Here is a 24,178-nt window from a genome sequence, read left to right on the forward strand (position 1 = left end):
GAATTTTAATAATCAGCATTTAGACATGCTTAAGTGAATTAGTTTTCCTTTCGATGAAAAAAATATGTCAATTATCAAAGAAAAATTACTTTTGTTGAGTAATATCCACCAAATATGCGTGCATTTTATAACCCTATCTTTCGGAGCTATGATTACTTGTATTAACCTACATCAGGCTAAATATACCATATACAGTGTATAATCATATAATTATGTTCAATTAAACATATTTAGAATATAAAATACATAAGATTTGTAAGAAAAGCAATGATTTAATGTATTTTTCTCCTTTTTTCAAGTTTTATATATGTTGTTTTTCTATCATATATTATGTGTATAAAATAATATATAATAATGACTTTCATACAAAAAATAAATATTCTTGAAACGATGGTAATCTTAAAGAAGATGACGTAAATGATGATGATGATGATGATGATGATGATGGTGATATCACGGTGATGATGATGATGATGATGATGATGTGCACATAAAGGATTTTTGTAACTGACTTGCCCTGGTGAAATTAACGAACGAGAAAAAAGAAGGGCCGTTATAACGCAAGTTCATCCCCATTGTAGACCTTATAAGTATTTTAGGACTATCAGTAGCATTTGAAGATTGATATAATAATGCAATGACAAATAAGAAGCCAGCGACTCTGTAGGAGACATTTTAGTGACATTGTCACGGAAATATATATGGGTATCTCAACGTACTTATTCCCTTCAGTTTCATAAAAATACATGTAAAGCATTCTGTTTAGATTTTCTTTCCTTTAAAAATTATTCCGCTCAATTTTCGCGCGAACGGAACATAATTTATGAAACCCTGTCTTTTGCAGATCGCGTAGTCGCTATATTGTACTTGTAGAAAAAAGAGGGAACTTTTGTTTTTATTTTCTTTAACGGTACAAAAAAACAATAGTACTGAAAAAGGGACGCTAAATGTAAACAATCTTAAGCAATCTATTGTATTATAAGCTATTGTTTTAAAGAGTAGGGTTGTGTATTGGCCCTAAAGAGGTTTGAAATTGAGGTTACAGTAATATGTTAATTGTTCATAGATAAAAATCACCACTAATAACCGGCATTGTCTTCCTAAACGATCATATTTGTGTATCTAGTTCGACAGTGAAATTGGAATCGTTTGCGCCAATTTTTATCTTGCTATGTTAACAATATAAACAAAAACGCGAGTTTGTTTTGGAATTTTTCTCGGAGACACTTCAGACAATAGTTTAAATAGAACAGCGAGCGCCAAGCTTGTTGACAATTGTCTTAAGAAGCAGAAAACATTGTCTTGTAGTGTGTGGAATAGTTAGGAAATTATGATTACAATCTAAGATATCTCGTAAAGTATAATTACATGAAATAAGCATATTAGACGTTTTGTTGTTTAAGACAATGGTCACACAATATAAACATTTAGGTAATATTTTTTGAGTCACTTAGTTTCTTTGAAGAGGACAATGACCATTTTTCATGAAAATTGAACGTGAAATTGAAAACTTTTGCGCCAAAAACAGTAATGACAGACAGTGCAATAAGCAACCAGAATGTATTTTTTATACAAAATACTAATTCCCTTTTTGGTCCTTTATTAGTAGCTGCCGTTTAATGTTTAAACTTCTGATGCCATAAATACCCGTTTAATTATCAATTAATATTAAAGGTCCAATTTTGAAAACGCATTTATATTTCTATTTAATACCTCGACAAACTTTCTTATTCATTTTCAGACAGCAGCTATCTGATGCTATATAAACTAAAAAATGTATATAATGTAAAACATCATCCATATTGAGATGGGCTCCAAGTCTTTTTTCTGATATAACGTTCATAAATATAGAAGTAGAATTTCCAGTTAAATCATGACAGGAATATCATACGTTTTTATGTTTATACTTACAAATCAAACTTTGTTTGGAAATAAAAAAAATGTAGTAAATGTAATACATGTATAATAGAGATAATTTTCGTTGCTTTGTTTTATGGCTTGTTTCAAAATATGAACGAAATGAATGTGAAAACGGGAACGAAAATTATTAACATTTGATATGATGTGTATGATGGGCTTCATTTAAGCGACTGTCATTGTCATAAACGATGTGGAAACAAATGTTATCGTTAAAAAGATTTACAACCTTGATCTAGCGGGTAGGATTTCCCGACACAACGGGTTTTCTGAACATGTATATTATTTACACTAAATTTGTTTATCATTATCATTTCTCTGTATTAAAAACATTGTAAAACATACCTGATATAAATTCAGCCTTTAAGAAACAGAATACATTTAGATTTCATATCTATGATATACATTTCTACAACACAGCAACAACTTGCTATACTGCCTCGTTGATGGCCGGAAAAGCTTTGAAATCAGATAGAAATTAGATAGATATCTTGTACTAAAAGCCACAATATGGGGCGACAGGTGAATTTAAGGATACCCTTTTTATGAGGATTTAGGGCCACTAAGGTTAACCAGATTGCATGCAGCATCTATGGGCGACGTTTTACGCGGTGGTATGATACTGTTTAATTGTGGTGTTAATATATTCAATATTAAAACATAGATTGTTACTGATATCCTGTGTGCTTTTTTATCTTGACAAATACTGTGTTAACCTTGTCCTGGTTTGAACGAGGTCGTTTTCTTTTCTTGAACATCGTGTCCTATTTGAGCGCTGTGTTTCCATCATTTTGTTTGAGCGCTGTTGACTTCTTCACGTCAACCTTGTCCTGGTTCAAACGAGGTCGTCTTCTTTTCTTGCACATCGTGTGTTACTCTCGTCCTATTTGAGCGCTGTGTTTCCGTCATTTTGTTTGAGCACGGTCGACTTCTTTACTTGCCCACACTGTGTTACCCTTGTCCTGTAAGAGCTCAGTCGATTTGTTTCCTTACCTATATACACTGTGTTATCCTCGTCTTGTTTGGGCGCGGACGACTAGCTGTTACCCTCGTTGAGCGCGGACGACTGTTACCCTCGTTGAGCGCGGACGACTGTTACCCTCGTTGAGCGCGGACGACTGTTACCCTCGTTGAGCGCGGACGACTGTTACCCTCGTTGAGCGCGGACGACTGTTACCCTCGTTGAGCGCGGACGACTTGTTTTTTTATTGCCAATGGGCACCCTCCTGTGTTACCCTCTCCCTGTTTGAGTGCGGTCTCATACTTTCCTTAACTAAACTGTACGGACGACTTGTTTTAGGTTGTTGTTTTTTTGGTCTACATTGTATTTCCCTTCGTTCTGTTTGAGTGCGGTGGATTTCTAACTTGACTGAATGTCTCTTAAATTAATGCAAGTTTATTGACAAAAATTTCCTCAATCATAAACAATGTTATAAAATTCAACATTAATGCAAACACAAAGCTGATATCATTCATTCAGAAAAGAAGATTATGTTTAACTTACGGAAGAAAATATGAATGAAAATCTCTCTATATACAAAAACCTGATTAGGTATAATTTGTACGATTGTTAAACGTCCTTTACAAAATTTTGATTAGATTAAAGGGGAATTGCGTGATAATGGTAACATGCGGTGAAACCGGATTCTTGTGTTTGGAAATGCTCTTAAAGAAGGAAATAAATTATAGAAGTTAAAAAAGTAGGTTGTCACATGAGGCAGTTTCCGATAGTTAAAATGCTTTCAATATACATTTGTACTTGATTTTTTACGTGCAGTTACAATAATTTCATTTTTTGTTCTTGTTTTTTTTAAATTGTCTATTATCTTTGAAAACTTGAATCGATTAAATAATTGTTACTGTGTTGGAAGCGAATACACTTTCTTCATAGTATATATATTCTTGTGATATCTCGGACATCTCTTTTTGTATTTGTTAAATGGTCAAAGTTATATAATATGCTAATATCCCAATAAATGTGAAGCAGGAACATAGAACCACATGTTGTTGTATATAATCTGACATTATATGAGACGAGATCTGATAAGCAAATGACCATGTTCTCTTTTCTGTTTTAACAGCGGCATTGAACAGAGTTACATCATATACCAACCTGGGCTCATGTCATGTATATTAGTGTCAGATATTACCAAAAGATAAAAATACTATAGTCAATGTCAGACGCCGCGGTAAAATGAATTGATTTTCCACCAACAGAAATAAATTAATTTGATATTGAAATACTTTAACAATTTAAAAGTGTATGCGATTCTAATTGCAATTTAGGAATTTCCTTGTTTTATACTAATTCCACGACTTTCTTTCTTTCTTTCTTTCTTTCTTTCTTTTTTTTCTTTCTTTCTTTTTTTCTTTCTTTCTTTCTTTCTTTCTTTTCTTTCTTTCTTTCTTTCTTTCTTTCTTTTTCTTTCTTATTGCGTCATGGGAATAATTTAACGTTGTTATTTTAACACTTACCACATTTGAACATGCGATAAATAGTTACATCATATACCAACCTGGGCTCATGTCATGTATATTAGTGTCAGATATTACCAAAAGATAAAAATACTATAGTCAATGCCAGGCACTATGGTAAAACGAATTGTTTTGCTACCAACAGAAATAAATTTATTTAATATTAAAATATGCTTTTTAAAAATTGCAAAACAATTAAGATCCTAAATTTAGGAATTATCGTGCCACAAATCTCACGACTTCGTTTGTTTTCTTTCTTTTTTCTTTCTTTTCTTTCTTTCTTTCTTTCTTTCTTTCTTTCTTTCTTTCTTTCTTTCTTTCTTTCTTTCTTTCTTTCTTTCTTTCTTATTGCGTCATGGGAGTGATTTAATGTTGTTATTTTAACACTTACCACATTTGAACATGCGATAAATAGCATTAAAACACATTCACTTTGAAGTCATTACCGCCTTAATAACAATCAGCCGGCCAGTTATCACCTTTAAAAATACAACAAACCTAAAGCGGTTTTAATCATGTATGTGTTCTCACTATGCTAAATGGTAGGTGACAGTATATTATACCGAAAAATAACTTCAAAGCGTATTTTTGATTGGAAACGATTGCAGTCAATATTGTTGTATAGATGTAGTGTTGTTAATACCAATTTAAAGCTGTTTTACATATAAATGTTATACTAACATGATTTTGGTGAAACAATACATCACAAAAAATATTTCATCAGCTTCTGTTTTCATAAGAAGTGAAGAACTTGCAGAAAATATTTTGACTTTTATAGCATATGCTGTGTAAATTAAATAGAAAAGAAGAGCATCGACACATTAATATACATATCTTTAACAAATGAATTATCTTCATAAGATATCAAAAAATATTTTCTGGACAGAATAAATAATTTAGAGCTTGTAAAAACCTCTGAAATAATAGTAATAATAATAATAATTATAATAATAATAATAATAATAATAATAATAATAATAATAATAATAATAATAATAATAATAATAATAATAATAATAATAATAATAATGCATTGTCGTCAGCATAACTGATTTATTTGAGAATGTGTATTAAGTTATTGACATAATTATGCATTTTCGTCTGCAGTTTAACATTTTTCGTCTGGGATTTAATATATTTTCGTCTGCGATTTAACATATCTGCTAGGAGCCGTGCTGCTCGGAGTTCGATCCCTAATCTTGATTTCCTATACTGAGCAGGCGTCAGGTTTTTTTGTTTTTGCGTATCTTATCAAAATTTTCTTCTCATTCCCTAGACTCCATGCAGACTCGGGTCTGTTTTGCTTTCTGGCACCAATTTATCAAGCTTTTGAACTTTTCATAAATATATACAAAAAGTTAAACATTGTGAGAAAGACTTCAAAAAATATATACTTTAAAGTTGCTCTTATACATATGTTATATAACGCTGCTATTGACAATAGATAAATAAAATTCCGCACAGGAGCATAAATAAAATCTCGTGGAATAATTACATTTCGGCACGACTTTAATTAAAGCCGTGATTTCGGTTACATCATTTATATCTATCTACACATATTTCTCTGTAACATGTTAATCTCTAGCATTACATAAAAAAGAAAAGAATTAAAAAAAAAGAAAGAAAATAAGCAAAACCGAAAGATAAAAAAACGAAAAAGGGCGATAAATTGAATATAATCAACTTTTAAAGTAACAATGTGTCAATTATTTAAGGTATCTTGTTTAACGCCACGTTAGCAATTAATCGTGTCATCTGTTTGTCACAATATTGAGCAGCTTTATCTAGAGAGCCCGATGAGTAACTCAATCAAACCATTCAGTTTGGTATATACATAAAACACATGTTGTAAAACTACACCATCAGAACATCACTGAACGAGACTTTACTTGATCTGGTCGAAAGATAAACTCAAGTATTTTGATAATTCATGAATGAGCTTGAGAAAATATCAAAGCTTGACGAATAACCCAGTTTTTGGTATTTTTGGAGATAATAGAAGTTTAGTGTGCATAAATTATCAAACCGGCTCTCTGATTGGTTGAAATTGTGACGTCATCGTGGGAACCCATTGTAAATTGAAACAGGTATGAACATGTAGAGACGCACGCTGTAGTTTAATATCCGTGTGTCGTCTGCTTTAAATTCAGTCTTAACAGAACCACCGCAGACGAAAGGTTGACGTTTATTTAAAGTTTGCGTGAAAATTGATTGGGATATAATATTTCTTTGAACGGAATTAATATAGATTACTTTATTTTGGTGAGTTAAAATAAGATATATAGTATTATACGTTAAGTTTTTAAAATTATATTTACAAATGATAAACTAAATTACTTTATTTGAATTATTTATCTAAATACCAATACATTTGACATTTTGATGTATAATGCGATGCAATTGGATAATGATTTGCAATCAATACTAAAACAATAACAATAAATGAAATATTTTGATAGGCAAGTTATTGTTTTTTTTACCATACTTACATGCATATTTTATATTTTATCATGAGTTAACAAGAGTTTTGCTGATGTCAGCAGACGAAATTCTATAAATAAGTATGCTGAAATAATGGGATGATATCAGAGATGTTACATCTCGTGTAGGTGTGAACCATAAATGAACATTCCTAAAAAACTATATTCATAAACTTATATCCATTACATCGGGTGTGTTTTATGTATTATGATCTTAATGTTTTATTACAGGATATATTTCTAGACTATAAATACTTACGTATATTGCTTACTTATATTAAAGTAAGCACTTACTTATATTAAAGTTACTGTTCTTCTTGACACTGCATGTCTTTTTGTGAATTTCTTATTTTACATTTTCTTTTTCATTTTATTTTTTTATATTAAGTTAACACTTTTATTAAATACAGTAGATCTACAGTCTGGGACAAAAAATAAGTATATTTTTCAATTTTGGTCCCAGGTACAGTTAAGAAATACACGTAACAGTTATGCCAAGTTTTGATATTTTTCTAACATTATAGATTAATAATAATTTTTGTGAAATATCACTAAGTTCTTCCATACATATATGTTAATCAGTGTAATACTCATACACGATTGTACAAATGTACGTGATTCCACTAAATATCAATAAATGCTGGAGACAGACAAAGACCACAACTATTTATTTTATTATGATATTCAAGTAGACAGATGTTAATGACATCATTCATATTTCATGAAGTATGTTGGGATGGGCTATAAGCCTTCCTCTGATGTAACGTTTATAAATATATTAGTGGAATTCCAGTGCAATGCGCATAATCTACATGTAAAAACTACATAATTTTTGTTTGGATTTTGTAACATTTTCCCCCTTTTATTTTCAGGAATAGATAAAAAATGGATTTCAAGAACGTGATAGTTTTAGCCTCCGTGCTTGTCTGTTGTTTGGCCTCACGACCAGACATTATATACAGCTGTCGGCAAGGTTATTTCTTTAACTTACAAACGATGGAATGTACCCCCTGTTCCACGTGCAAGGACAATCAGGTTATTCGACGAAAATGTTACGAAGACCAAGACACTTCTTGTGGACCATTGTCACAGTTCCAGTTTATCCGTAAACACTCGGCGTCGAAATCAGCAGATTCTGAAGTTCAGCAAATAGCAAGAAACACGAAAGTGCCGACAACATCAATGGATTTTGTCACAGAAAATGACGACAAATGGTTCACCATTACAATGGTTCTAGTCGGGATTCTGGTTGTCACATGCGTCGCCGGGATCATCATAGTGCTTGTCACCTGCGTTGTTTGCCGACGAAAGGAAAGAGAGATAATATGCGAACCTGGTAAGTCTTTATTATTTCACTGTTAAAACCAAAAATGTTTGATGAGACAAAAAGTTTTTCTCTGATCAAGATCTTTTCCGTTCCATCACTCACTTCACTGTTCTTCTTGACACTGTCTTTTTATGATTTTTTATTTCACATTTTCTTTTTCTTTCGTTTCCTTTAACGCATGAAATTTAACACGGCAAAAGTCGGTTTTATCATATATTTTTTTACGAAAAAAAGAGACAATTTCATTTCTGAATTACATCATTCATTTAACAAGTGTTGAGCGTGAAGCCACTTCTATTGAGATAGTTTCATTCACACAATTGCAGACACAAACCCCTTTTTTACCAAACCCTTTTTCTTTTCTTCTCGAATGTTTTCATGGTAACATTTTTTTCAAGTCATTTTTTTCATCAATTGGCCTCTTTCAATGACATGCTCTTTTATTGCCTGATGTCACGACAGATTGGAGCAATTTTCATGTTCGTGCACTGCTGGTATTTGACTAAAAAACTTACGAGCACTGAACAAATCGTTTCCATCATCTAAGTGCCATTGACATTTTGCCGTACTTTTCTCACGGCTCATGAATCATTGGTAATAAAAAATCAAACTATCAATGAAATATCATCCTCATGCTGAAAAACTTGTAAATTAAGACTCTCATGATTACACTAACAAAGGACCCATAATGATAGCCCTTAAACGTTATACCCAGTTTTAAACAAAGACACTGAGGGCAAAATTATCCCATACATATACCTGCGCGGTTAAAAAAATAGTTCGTTTCCTGTTCATTCATTACCACCCAAAACATTTGCAGTATGTGTATACAATAAGTGATCTATGTAAATACATGTACTTATTTTGTGATGAAAGATTTGAAATAACATTTTGTTTAAGAATGAAAAGACGATTGTAACAAGTGAAATAGTTTAGTTAGAATTTAAACCTAATTTGTCCATTGGAGAGATTTCACAGTAGATTAAGTGGCCGGGATAAAGATGCTTATTTCTTTATTGTTCTTTTTTAAAACTTCCTATCTGTGAAAAAAGTGTTTAACATTAGTTGACATTGCCTTTGTTATCATTTAAAAAGTATTTAAAATATTTCGCTAAAAAGAAAAAGATTATTCTCGTCCTTTGTTTGAAGGAGTGGGTTATCTTTCTCAAACGTTCGTTTAGCACGAGATGCACATGGTGCGCTCTTCAACCATTAGCCTGTTGTTGGCAACTGATTTTACACTGCATGCGACAAGTACAGACCAAAACAAGCTAAACACTCCCGTGTCGTCTGATCTTGAATCTGCACTGTTCGCTATTCATATATATATGTATTTTGATGGTGTTATCCTGAGTGAAAGATGGACGAGACCAGTTAAGACAGTTAGTGGTAATGGTTATGGGGAAAGACTTATTAAATCATTTATAATAGTGGTTGTCAAGGACCCGTAAAACGAACAAAAATTAAGCAATTGGTAAAAAAAAATACAGGTAGTTAATGGATTTTCATTCCTAGATTATAGGCTCAGAATGAGCTTCAGAACTTCAATTTTAAAAAGCACCATAATATATTTTAGTTTAGTTTTTAGCTGGTTCATCCATGTTAGAATTAGTCACACTGGCAGCTTTTTGTTGTTTGAAACATGATATATCTTAGAAGTTTTCCTAATTGAAACAAGATACTTGGTCTCTTAATTGAAACAAGATATGACGACGAGACATATAGAAAAATTACCATTCAATTGATACAGGATCAAATTTAATTCATTTTGCAGCCAAGCGAACATAATTATGTAATTGTTAATGTATTTTTTTTCCTAAAGGCAGAAATTGAAACGTATTTTGTATTACATTATCTAATAGTGAAGTTTATGTAAGTCCCTAGGCTACACTTACCATGTTGGTTATTTTATATCAAATCTGAAAGTGAAAAAGAAGAGAGGAAAAAAAGAACAGTGATATACAAGTAATGTTCATTGTTTGTCATGTCAAATACTGAAATTATCGGAAGAAAGAAAAAAGTTATATAAATATAGGGGATCCACAGCGTAACATCCTATCAAATTTGCATCATTTATAGAAATATATCAGTTTTGCTGAATCATGATCAAATTTAACATCCTTCATACTAAAAAACTTACTTCATTGAAAAGTAATGAACCGAAATGGGCGTCGCAAATTTTAAAGTTATTTAAATATAGATAATTTTGTTTTGCAAATTCGTTTCAAGAGTGTATAATCAGTTTAGTTAATCAAAGATTTGATCACTTTGAACATCTTTGGAAAAAAAAACTTGTTAGATTGGATACAACATTCACGATGACAGGGTAAAAAATTAGTAAGATATATTTCATCTGTAATAAAATTTGTGAAGAACGTCATAAATGATTTTTACATATTTCAAGGATGAAAAAGTTGATATTCATTTGTAGAAAATTAAAATAAAATTTTCGAAAATATAATTAAAGAATAAAATTATAAATACTTTGACGACAGTATTGCATATTAGATTTGTAGTTTCCAAACAAGATTACTTTTACATTAAATTTATACTTTTTTGCAAATCAATAGATGCATACTTATGTTACTATATCAAACAGTGTATAAAGTCATCATTTATTGTGAGTTTAAGGTATGGTACAGCGAGTCAGCGACCGTGTTTTTTTTTTTTTTTGGGGGGGGGGGGGGGTGGAGTGGGGAAGGGGCGATTTTATGGGAGTTATTGATGTGTATTACGCCTGTAGCTATTTTGTTTTCATTGTATGTAATACTATTAAGATGTTAAGATTATCATTTTAGATAGAATGAAATGTGAATTAGGAAAGTTTTTTTACTTTATTCTTTTACCATACGATCAGTAGCTTAAAGCTATACTTTTCTCTCTTCATTTTGTTGATTTAATGCGTTTTCGGCAGTATAAATTTTAAACATGAGTAAACATTTTTCAAGTACTTAAAATAATTTGACATTCGATACATTATGGAGAGATAATTAGATGTTTTAGAGGCTTGACAGGTACGTGTAACCGGACACTAACCTGTCCGAGAAGTACCATTCAGACTCCTTAAAACCCCTGGATAAAGTCTGACATTTTACATTGTTTGATACAGTAACATATTTATCAATGGGAAAACCTTAAATTTAATTTCAGATAAAAAATGGACGCTACCAATTTAAAAGATGTAGCATCATAAAAGTAAACAATCTTTAATATTTCTCCTCTTAAAGGAGTAAATACCTTTTTAACAGCACTCGTATCGTCTGCCGATGCCTTCTGCTGACTTCACGGACGCAGCAGTCGACCATTTTATTAATTACCAATCAATAGTCATGTCTCTAATGTACTCTACAGCGCATTGTTCCCTCACCACAAGCATTAACGTCAGCATTTTGTCAATCTTTTCAACCAAAGTCGCCCATATAAACGATGCAATTATCAAACACGGTCCTTGCCTGAAGACCGGCCGTCCATCGTGAACTGACCACTTTTAACAGTTAAAAAGTGCAATTAAGAATCTCGTCGTCGATCTGTAACAATTTCAAAATGTACTGAAAATAGCAATTATCGTCTGTCTTTGTATACATGCTAGGAAGCATTTTTTCACTGTGGTCAATTTTGAATAGTTGGTTATTTCTTTTGATCTGCAGATTGAATATCAAAGATTGTAATGGTCCTGATACAATTTAGGGCTATTACAATCATTAGCGTGAACCCGCGAGATCTTAGCAAAAATAAAAATAAATAGATGATAGTTACAAAGAAAATAAGAAAAAAAGAAATAAAATAAATAAAAGATATTGCGATCTGCTGACTTGGGTACTGATAACTGATCTAGTTTTTCTGAATATATATAAAACAAAACCAACTTAAAAAAACACACGCGCACTCCCGACATCCTGCCCACGCCAAACATTCATACCACACAGACTGTATTATTTCGTCTGTGTGAATTTATCTTTTTGACCAGTAAAAAAAGTCGCCGTCCAATATTGTAATTCAACTTGTACCGGTCCATCTAGTTCGTACTTTTCAGTAAACGGAGGCATTTGGCATGTCCTTATAGCGAGTGTTATTATGTCAAGCGACCTTCAAAGAATCCATTAAGTATTTAAAAGCATTTTGACATGGGAATAATAGGTTTGAAGAATGCAATAAATGTCCTTAATTTCACGGATACTTCACATAACTTCCCCCTTTTCAATCCTCAAAACAAAAAAAAAAATTTTTTTCCACACAAATACAAAAGTCTTTATCTCAGTACCGTATCTAGGGTAACCCCTTTTTGTCAAACCCCAAAAAATTTTTTGGGTTTTGAAAAGTTGCAAAAAGTTAAAAAAATTGTCAAATTTTTTGGTTTTCTTTTTTTGAGTCAGAGTAGAAAAAATTTTATTTTTATGACAAATAATTTTAAAAAAAAAAAACCCCTACCAAAATGAAAATGGTTTTTGATAAAAATTTCAGAAATTTTTTTCTTTGGGTTTTCAATCCCAAAATTACCGATAGAACCCCCTTTAGAGTTTTTTCCCTGGCGGGGTCTGCTAACCTGCCATACATGTACCAAACCCGCTTTATTTTTTATTGGTCATTTTCCCCTCAAAATTTAAATTTTTTATTAAAATAACTTAAACCCCCATAACCGGGCATTACACAGGGAGAAACTGTTATCCCTTTTAAAAAAGGACCTCCCTTTTTAATTGTCACGGTTTACTTTTTTTCGTCCCCTATGTCTGCACTTAAGAGTTATATAAATAAAAATGTAAATCAATTAATTGAAAACCTTAATGAAGTCTGTCTTTCTAGAATTCTCATTTGTTGACAAATCTGACTTCTATAAATACCTCAATCTTCTGTTCCTGGTCGGGAAAATATATTATGTGAAAAAACTTTAGAAATAATATATTATTAAATTTACTCATGCATTTTTGTAGTCAAATTTATATCGTTCTCTTTTTTTGTCTATTGCAGAGTTCACAAGCGCATGTGCACTGATTGTAGGAGATTCCCCGATGTCAAAGACAGCATTAGTGGAACAGTTCAAGCTTGTTTCGGAGAGGGCCTCATGAACAAAGGAAAGAGTCTGCTAGATACAGCTAGCGAGAAACTTATGATCCATTGCGCAACCAAACGAGCAAACTAACTGTGATAACTTCATTAAATTATAGCATTGTTCGTGCTTTGAACTTCAAAGCACATTTCGTGATTATCAGTATCAAACGTGATTTACAGCAACTGTGTTATGAACAAAAACACTCTAGAGTGAAAGCTGTAAAGATTCTGTCTATCTGTCAGATGTGTATCATCAAATCATACTTCATTTATACAGATGCCCTTCGTGTTCGGATGTAAACATATGTGTTCATCTTACTATCAAACTTCATAATATGACTGTGTGTTCAAGTTAACACGGACGGTAACATGGAATTTAAAATCCATATTGCCTGTGTCGTCATTGGTACTAATATTACACAACCTATAGATGAAAATAGCGCTCAAACGACACTATTTAAGCGTTTGTTCAGATTAGAATACCGAACTTTACCTCTATAAAAACATCAACATGTCTGCTGCTGAATGTTTCCTATTTAATACTATCATGCTCTTTGTTCTTACCTTTCCTCTGGTTACTTGTTAACATTCTGGTCAGTTATTCAACCCTCGACAACTTATGTTTTCTTGATTTCTGTCAATCTTTATTGTTCTATACATCAACTGTTGTTCTGTCAAGTCGACTTTAAGAATTATTTTAGACGGTAGAAAATGTGAAAGATATGTTGTATTATAATTATTGTAAATGTACTTGTATATAGAAATTGTATTTTTATTTATTTGTTTTTGTTTTAAAAATTCTCGGGTGAGAATAAAATGATATAAAACCTTGAATCTGTGTTTTTGTCTTATTTAAATGAAAAAACTGTGCTCTTTAACAACTTGTAAAGAGGGAAACTATTATTCTATAGATCTATTCTGAAATATTCATTCGTTACTTCCCTTGATGTTTTCGTCCCTGAATGCTTTTGTTTAGTTTAAAACATATATACAAATGTATGCATTTACAATACAAATCAAACATTTTTATATGCAAGAAAAGGATTAGAACGGAAGACAAAGACTTAGACTAAATGTATTTGTTTGAATGGAACTTACCTCAATGTTTTATAAGAACTTCCGCAAATGGTTTCGTTTGAGTGCTACTTAAAGAAATATTTTTCTTACATACCAAGCACTTTTTTTTATGTCAGTCAACCAACATATATTATGTATCTCTATCATATTCGCAATGTCTCAAACTGGTATTTTCTTAAAATATTATTTTGATAAAAGTAAGTCATATAAAAAACAATTTTAAGGTATATAAAATGAGAAGTTAATGCGTTTTTTGCGCAGTCGAACGTAGAGTGATGGCATATCGCGCATTCTTTTTGTATTTCATTGTGACTTGTACATTTTATTCGGAACCCCTTTTTCGTTATTGCATATGACTTCTTGTGGAATAAGTCGAATTCAACGTTCTGGTCTTGTCAAAACAGCTTCTAGTATTTAATACGACGCAAACGAATGATTGTCAATTGCAATTTAAATTTATGTTTTCAATTTCCCACATTTTCAAATACAAAAACTGTATGTTAAGTCAAAACAACCTGTATGAGTTCACCTGCTAGAATGATAACACACATATGCTAAAAATAAATTTCTGGCAATTTTGTAATAAAGAGTTTTGAACAGTCGTTTCCCAAGGTTGTTTATATAGAAACAACAATAGCCACTGTTTCTTCAAACTCCTCTCGAGTTTTCATAATGATAAATTATTTTAACTAAATATTTTGTCATTAACGTCTGACACAGGATAACATAAAGTATGACCAGTTCAATTCGGTAATATTGGGTCTCCAGGTTTTTAAATGACCTTATAATAAGAGGACTACCTAAACAAAGACGGACACGATGATAAATGAGAGACCTTTTCAGTAATAAAGCTACTCATAAATTCTGAAGACAAGTCAATTTATCATAAACTTTACTTTCTTAAAACTCCATTAAACTATCTCAAGCCGCGATAAAAACCGGTCTTTATCTTCCATAAGTGGGACCACTTCACCTGACACAGATGAAAGGGACTGGGACCTTTGACTGTTTGGACCCCAGGTGCAGTGTATCCCTGGGCTCTTTGGGTGTTATCACATAAAGGGGAACAGTTTTAGACCGTAATAAAAACTAACTTTGTAACTAGTTGCTAGAGGGGTAATGGTTGTGATAATGAAGTTTGTATACATGAATAGCTGCCCTGGCGTGAACAGCGTAAACACTCGAAATGGTTTGACGACACATTCAAATGGCTATAATTGACCCCAGTGTTGACCAAAACAAGTCATTATTTTCAAATCGACAGTTTGGCCTTCTAATTTGACTTATAGAAATGCGCCGTTCAAACAGAGATTTAACTTCTAATGCTATTCCACAATTCACCATTGTATCATACGAGCCCAATTCCGATTGTTGTTAAAAATGTTATTCTGTGCAAAACATATATACTCGTAGCAGATCTAGTCAAATGCTTTATTTCTTAAACGGCCACGTGATTGAATTCTCGTGCTGAACATGATATAATTTCATTATTTCATTTTCAAACATATAAGGTTTTTTTTCGTTTACGTACTCTCTGTGCTTCCATATCATTGAATATTAAACTGCCTTTTATAATATTATGATTGTTGAATTTGGCAAGCAATCATAACAACAGTTGATAACGACGAAATCCGACATAAAACGAACATAGATAACGTCGAAAACAGCCAAACCATGATGACAAATCGTGTCAATCATCAATGTAGAAAAAAAATCAACATTTCAAAAAGGTCATCCTTGGTTTTAACATGCTTGACAGCGTAACAAGTGTAACTTCCATATTCATATAGGTACTCGACTCGTTATTTATTTGTTCGCCGCCATTTTTCTTTTGCAACAGTCTATCAGATATATTTTGGAGTTTGGACATCACATATTGATATATTGTGTCAATGAATCTTTCTGTTTATATGCCATGTCAAAAACCTCGGGCCTTTAAATATCTAGGACTTTTTTTTATAACGAAACGAACCATGTAAGTGCCTTCATGTTCATCGTTTTCAATTTGAAAATAACATTAATATTGCGAATGGTAACAAAAACAAAGCCGCCAAACAAAATAATAACTTAAATAAATTGACATACAAACTATAAATTTTCTTTCTACTTTTCGAATGTTGCATTTTCTCAATTTTTCATTACCCAAAGCGGATATTAGGGGTCATAAGTGAAACATCGTCGGAACCCACGGGTACTGATTTCGCTGACTTGTGCGGATGAAGTGTATACTTGGGTTACCGAGGATCACATGTTCGATACACCTGTCTAAGTTAGACTGTCTGATAATGCATTCATAAACTTACGCGAAAATAACCCTCTTAAAGTTTATTTAAGTTAAGTTAAATTATTCAGTTTTGTATAATCATTGAAAAACTTTAGTATACGAAGATAAGCAACGCAAAAAATGACCTCAAAATAAATTAAACAAATATATTCTGTTTACATGATGGCTACATAACTACTGTTATCATTTTATACAATCTGACAAAATGTTTTTATTTTTTCGACTGTTATTGACATTATCGATGACGGCTGTCGACGAGATCTATCTGATACGCAGATATAGATACTCGACTGATGATATCTTTTTCAAATTTCGAAGGTCCCTTTACGAGTCAATAAAATACAACTAATACGACGTATATAAATGAATGCACTCACTCTCACTGTAAGACATACCCTACTTGTTCTCTTAAGCATCACCACAAAGATTTTGCTTCGTCTGAAAAATATAAACAAGAAGTATCTTCGAAGTAAAACTGGTTATCTTGCATATGTTAGTTCTTAGTTTTCCATGCAAAGTCATATAGAAATGTTAGCATAGCTTGCATAACAATGATAATAATTTCTTGTAGTGTCATTTATCTTGAAAAATGAAACACTTTAAGATGTATGTGTTTCTAAACAAACCTGTTGTGTTTCGGTAAGTGAACTCAATTTCTAACACCAACATCTACGTAGTCGGTAAGGCAATTATTTTTTGTAAATACCTGCAGTTGATTAATATGCAAAACTATATATAATCTGTATTTTCTCATACTCAAACTTTTACTGTTTGCTTGGCCATGTCAGTGGGTACTAGTCAATGTTCAATCAAGAGCATTGCACATGTGGTATAGCTGTACGTCACACCGACACAGTATAGGTCATATTATCAAAATTATAGTTATAGAAAGGTGTAAAGCCTACTATATGTCCATTTGCCAAACAATGTGGAACACGGGAAATCGTCGTTTCGGCGACTGAGGCGCATTCCGGCGGGATTTCGCTGCATCATTCATTTACATCAATAAAAAGAACTTGAATTCCACTGCTTACTTAATTCAAGTCCAATGAATATCAATATTCTATCGATTTTTTCTATTTCACGGTAATTTTTGACTTGTCGTTGCCACTTTGGATTCTGATACCTGTGTGTTATACGCGATCTGATTGGACGTCCAATTTGGCTCGTCCAATCAGATCGCGTATTTCAACCCAGGTATCAGACTGCAAAATGGCTACGACAATTAAAAAAATACCGTGAAACAGAAAAAATCGGAATGATAGTGATATTCGTTGGACTTGAATTACATAAACTGAGGAATTCTAGTTCTTTTTATTAATGTTAATGAATGATGCAGCGAAATCCCGCCGGAATGCGCCTCAGTCGCCGAAACGACGATTTCCCGTGTTCCACATTGTTTGGCAAATGGACATATAGTAGGCTTTACACCTTTCTATAACTATAATTTTGATAGTGGAAATTTTTTTTTTATATATAATTTCATCGGTGGTTTTGTATTTGGTACCTTATAGTAAGCCTTAGAGTGTTGAATTTTTTTTCAGGGTTGTAGTAGGGGTCCAGGGGCAGATAGGGGTGGGGTGTCCAAACACTGATACTGCCGCCTGTGATTCAAACAAGAATTTCCCAGGTGGTGATTATTTTTAAATTTCGCATGTTCTCTAAGGTAACTTTAAATAACAGACAAAACTTCAAAATATATAAATCGCTGTACTATTTTAATGTGTTCCATAGAAAACAAATGTCTCTCTGATTTAACGAAGTAACATAGATGCTCTACTGGTAAAAACAGACTGTTCTGGATGAACATTTTTAAGGGAAGGAAACTGCTAGGAAACCATACCGTACCGCTATAAATCACTTGAGATAGAGATGAATTGGTTACGGATCGATGACAATAGAATCATATTAATGTATCCAAACACACAAAGTTTAACCGAGCCATCTAAAACGGAAAACTTTGAAAAGGATAATAAAGAAATACATATGTATACTCAAGATTCAATATAAAAATCTATAATTAATTTTGTCGATTTGAAAAAAAAATGAATAAGCGCATACGGCTGCTTGACATTGTATTTTAACCAGCAATGCCAGTATTTCAAGGAATATGTTTACATTTTAAGATTATTGATTCTTCGTGTAAATGGCCAACAAACTTCCGTTTTGAAGTTCAATTAACAATATGAATAAGTACAACAACGCATTTAAAACTTCATTGTTTTGATATTCGGTATAACTTATCGGTATAACTTAGACAATTGCCAAAATTACTGGTCTCAAATTATACTAAAAGGAAGAGGTTAAAATGTTTAGGTACTTTTAATGAGGTAACCAGCGTTGCTTAGGTGCAGTATTCACGAAATCGGCGTTACCCAAGTATAATAAAACAAACACGTTCTTGGCTTAATTCATCGGTCACTGCGTGCGCTAATTCATTTCTTTTAGTTTTGCTTTCCGCGATGCTTGTTTCGGCCATAGCGTTGCACAGTTCTGTCATTGCACGTCTGCGTTATGCTGTGTTCTCACCGCCGATCAGATCAACTCGATCAAGCACGATCAAGCGATCGGGTACCGGCCTAGCTCGGTCTGCATGTGTGATCGGGAGTGGTCGGAGCGGTCTACCTTTGTCGACATGGCTCGGGATTCCTACCCGATTTTTTTTTGACATATCAAAAAAAAATCGAGTAGCAATCGAGTACATAAGCGGTCGAGAAGCGATCGTATAGTGATCGAGTAGAAGATCTAGTTGATCGAGAATAAATCGTGTAACGATTTAGTTTGGTCGGCTATACATCTCTTACCCGATCTGTACACGATCGTCGCAAATTATACTCGAGCATTATTCACGGCTCGATTACGATCATTACGATCTGGTAATCTGGTAACGATCGAGCACAGGTTCAGTTAGTCTAGTTGAGATCGTGTATGACTCGCGTAAAGGTTTGGGTGATCGAGAAGAAGTCGGGATGTTGGTCGGGTTGTCGTCGAGAAGAAGTCGTAAAACATCGTGTAGGGTCGACTTGAGGTCGTGTAGGAGTCGTTAATGTGCATTTAATCCAGCTTGGTCGGGCTTCATCGGGGAATAAATGTGATTGGGACGATGAGTTGATCTGATCGGCGTTGAGAACATATCATTACTGGATATACGACAACAACAACATAAACCCAACATCCGATCAGACTATCGCTCTTGACTAAGTGTACTGTTTCTAAAAATAGCTAAAAGCAGACGATAGGCTTTTACACAAAAATCTACCTTTCTCAGAGAGACAAGAAAAGTTAGCCTAATTTCTGATCACCAGTTGTAGGTTTCCTGTTTTAGGACTTTTAAGATGCCAAATGGTCAGATATATCTATTCTTGTAATATTTCCTGTTTTGACCATTATCAACTACTATATGGTATGATTTCTGGTATATAATTTTATACCTCAGGTAATTAGGAAGTGTATTGCTATGCTGCTATCAGCAGAGATAAAACAAAATATCACATTTTCGTGTTTCATTGGCATACAACACTACAATACAGGGGTGACAGGGCCTGTAAGGTCTTATTTTTAATGTATTATCTAATTAAAGCAGATTTTCTAAGACAAACAGTGTGAAAAATTGTTTTCTTATTTCAAAGTTGATACAAATTTTTTACTTGCATAATGATTTTTAACAATAAATATACCTTCCGTACCTTACATATTTTGCATCTTGTATATTTAGATGACCTTTGTCTGAAATCAGTTTAGGAGGGTTTTTTGTGCAAGGAAGATAGTAATTTTGTTTGGTGTTTTCATTGATTTGTGTTATTCAATATAAATGGATAAATTTATTTTGTCGTTTTTACTGGTCACTAAAACATTGAAGCTCTGTTTAACCACACTAATTAGACTTTGGAAAAAGTGTGTCACTAATGTTAGAGAAAAGAGAAATGAGGTCATAGACAATGCTCACATGTCAAAGGAAACTGGAAATATAGCTTACGCCATCCGCAAAGAGATAGCTAACTAGAGTATTATTTTTTATAAGACAAAGAGTAGATGAAACCAATGATTTTGATTCTGACTTTACTTTTTCATGTGAAAAATGTTTTTGTTCCTCATGTAAAGTGAAAGAAAAATCCTCAATGGAAAAAAGGTCAAGACAAAACAGCTAAATAAATTTTGATAAAAATCAGATACACAATCTTTTGTTTAATTGTGTAAAGACACAATGCTTGGTGTAAAAGGAAGTAACTAAGAACCAATGTATTTCTTCATTGAAGAAATAATTACTTCTGAGCACTCTTTTTGTGTTAAATTAAGTAAGGAAACTGTATCCTAATCTACTAGTACAATCCTACACTTGACACTATTTATGTCCTTATTTGATGAAATGAAAACTACTAGATTCTACTAGTATTTATAACTTCAATATAATGTGTCTGTAAAATTGATATACTTACAATAGTGAGAAATACAAGCCAAGCTAGAGTTTTACCTTTATTGATATAAACTTAGTACAATTCATTTGATGCAAAGTGGATTATTCTGACAAACCTTAGAAAAACCATTATATCAAGTAAGTAATACATTGATGTACTTATTGCATGTGTATGGATACCCATGTGATAACATTGCTATGTTTACAAACAATGTGGTCACATGGTTATTTACATAATAAACTCCTCCCCGTAGTTCAAATTTGAATTTCTGTTATCATTTGATATTAAATTATAAGAACCTATTTCTTCATACATTTTCAAATTTCTTATCTAAACTCATATAGATTACTCATTTGGCTTCATTTAGGAATTTTTTCATTGGTCAAAAACGGTATTTTATTGCAAATATATTTGAAAATCTCTCCCAGTTTGGAAATTCAAGGGAAACCACCCGCCAGCCATTACCTCCCTTTTATACCTAACCAGCATGTGAGCTACAAAAAAATATACCTTGTGAGGTCACGTGACAGATTGCTTGCTTAACGTGATAGTGTGTTACTCCTTTGTCTGAGAATGTTCCATTTTAGGATATTGGGTGACTGAAACTAATTTAATAATATACACTTTTTTATTTGAACACTATTAACACCATTTTATATTGTATTTAAAAAAACAGAGTTTATTTGTATTGTATTTGTGCCCGCGCAAAAGGTAGTGTAATCGTCCCCTGTGTAAAGCCAGGGAACTTCGTGTAAAATGTGTTAAGTAAGATAAATTGATTAATAAATGATTATCAACGAATGATTAGTTTAAATATTCAAAAGATGGATATAGAATGTTTTGAAGCATCTGGAAGTAATCACCATTTACACCATCATAAAGGTATCAGTTTAGATAATTTAGCAGAAGACTGAGAAGTGTCGTCACGTGTCTTCACAAAAGTAGGGCATGTTTACAAACATCAATAAGTAAGAATTTGCATAATAATTGTATACACGTTGAAAAGGATTAATTTTGCTTGTATAAACTGATAAACTACATCTATATAGGCATATTGACAGACAAGTGTAAAATGGTAATGAAAAAAAAAAGCTTGACCTATATTCAACATGAGAAAAAAAAGTGTACTTAGTATTGTAACAAAAGTAGAAAAGTCAAGGAAAAAAAGCTTGACCTATGAAAAAATAGAATAGAAAATGACCATATGAGTTAATCTGTATCAATGAAGTGACAGTTTGTATTAATTACAAAAAAAGAAGAAAAAAAGAAAAAGATTATAATATTTGTATAAAACTGATAAACTATACTGACAGCAGTGAATGGAATAAATAAAACATTAATACAGTATTGGTGTATTACCATTTTTACAAAGAGAATATTCATGTGATTCCTTACAGTTTAACCTTTTCTAAAATAATTTTAATAAATACATAGCTTTTTTGACTGCGTATTAAGTAGCTCCTTAAATTTAACAGTGTTACATCTTCTTAAATAATAAGGTTTAATGTATAATTAACACTGTGTTTGTGAAAAGATGCAACAACACAACAAAAATATTTATATATTTTTTTATAGTAAGCTTAAATGAACATGAACATTTTAAATATATTTCAGGATTTAAATACATTGTCGATAAGAAATAAGGCAATGCTTACATTATTTCCAAAGTTAATACGGATTTTTTAAATCTTGAAATATGTTTTGTAGAATCATGCACTTATAATTCATTTATGTTATCACTATAGCAAGTCTATACTTCCCATGATTCTCTGTAACATGTATTCCCGCCTAAATGTATGCAGCTCCAGCGCACTTGGAATTAGTAAATTAAACAGTCAAGACACACTTTGTGTTAGTTGTTTATACAATGACTTAGATGTCATTAGAATATTATGGACTATTGTCTATACAAAGTACCAAATATTACATGGTGTCAGAAGTAATTTGGACATAAACAATACTATGTTTTAATATATATTGGATTTAATACTGTTCAATATTTTGTTATGATGGATAACTAATTATGGACTAATTAATTAATAGTAATAAAAAAAAACATGGAAGGAATTGTACCACCATCTATGAGATGGGACTACACCAACTTACCAGAGGCATTTGAAAAATTTGTACGACATGCAAATTTAGTATTTAGTGGACCTCTAGCAGACAAACCAGAAAAGGAAAAAGTGTCATACCTACTTTTGTGACTTGGTGATAAAGGCCGTGACATACGTCATTCTTGGACAGACAAAACAGAGGAAAACGCAAAGAAGCTAGATACATTATATGACAAATTTAGAAACTATCTGAGACCAACTCTTAATCCAATTTATGCCAGATACCAGTTCTTCAACGAAATCCAAAAAGACGAATCAATAGACTCATTTGTAACAAGATTAAGGCTTAAAGCTAAAGATTGTGATTTTTCAAATTTAGATGAAATGTTACGTGACAGGATTGTATTTGGGACAAATTCGAACAAAATTAGAGAAAAATTAATAAATCAAGGAAAGGACTTAACCTTAGATAAAGCTATTCAAATCTGTCAAAATTATGAATACTCCAGGGAGCAAATGAAGGAAATGAGCCGCGATGATGTACATGCTGTAACAAACAGACGTGAGTATAGACACCGTGCACCAGCCGCACGCGCAGAAGTTGGTAAAAGTAGACAGAAACAGTCTAGAAATAGAAAACCCAAGATGTCGACAGTCAGTGGTAAAAAATGTGAAAAACGTGGTTATGAACATAATGACAGAGAGTGCCCAGCAAAGGAAAAAATGTGACAAATGTGGAAAATTAAACCATTTCAAGAGTGTATGCCGTTCAAAAACAGTGCATGACATTCAGGCAAATACGGATTATGACAGTTCCGAAAATTCTGATGTTGATTTCTATGTTAATACGGTAAATAATTCTTTATAAGCATTTGCCACTTTAAGCATAGGTCCAAATTGTATAAAATTGATACAGGTAGTCTGGTTAATATCTTACCAGCACCTTGGTATTAAGTACCCCTTAGAACCCTCAAGTGCAAAGCTTTCATCATATACTGGCAATCGTCAAAGGTACAATTAGGTTACAAGTAACCTGTAAAAAAGTCACTATGCCTATAGACCCTTCTCAAATTATATGCATACCTGGAATTCCAGAACCA

General features: G+C 32.4%; 1 protein-coding gene across 1 annotated transcript; it reads left to right on the forward strand.

The window, feature by feature from the left end:
- The first annotated feature begins 6,478 nt into the window (after window positions 1-6,478).
- Window positions 6,479-14,079, forward strand: LOC132750590 (uncharacterized). Its single transcript, XM_060740602.1, has 3 exons — window positions 6,479-6,654; window positions 7,745-8,208; window positions 13,165-14,079. Exons 2-3 carry the CDS (start codon window positions 7,758-7,760, stop codon window positions 13,260-13,262), a joined length of 549 nt encoding a protein of 182 aa, XP_060596585.1. The 5' UTR covers window positions 6,479-6,654; window positions 7,745-7,757; the 3' UTR covers window positions 13,263-14,079.
- Window positions 14,080-24,178: the final 10,099 nt, after the last annotated feature.

This window comes from Ruditapes philippinarum, unplaced genomic scaffold (genome assembly GCF_026571515.1).
Source record: "Ruditapes philippinarum isolate M1 unplaced genomic scaffold, ASM2657151v2 ctg2143_1_1_1_1, whole genome shotgun sequence".
Classification (NCBI taxonomy): domain Eukaryota; kingdom Metazoa; phylum Mollusca; class Bivalvia; order Venerida; family Veneridae; genus Ruditapes; species Ruditapes philippinarum.

Excerpts from the sequence above, each read along its gene's own strand:
- LOC132750590 (XM_060740602.1), top strand. The coding sequence starts at position 7,758 with ATGGATTTCAAGAACGTGATAGTTTTAGCCTCCGTGCTTGTCTGTTGT. Across the intron at positions 8,209-13,164 it reads AGAGATAATATGCGAACCTG|AGTTCACAAGCGCATGTGCA; the intron begins GTAAGTCTTTAT and ends TGTCTATTGCAG.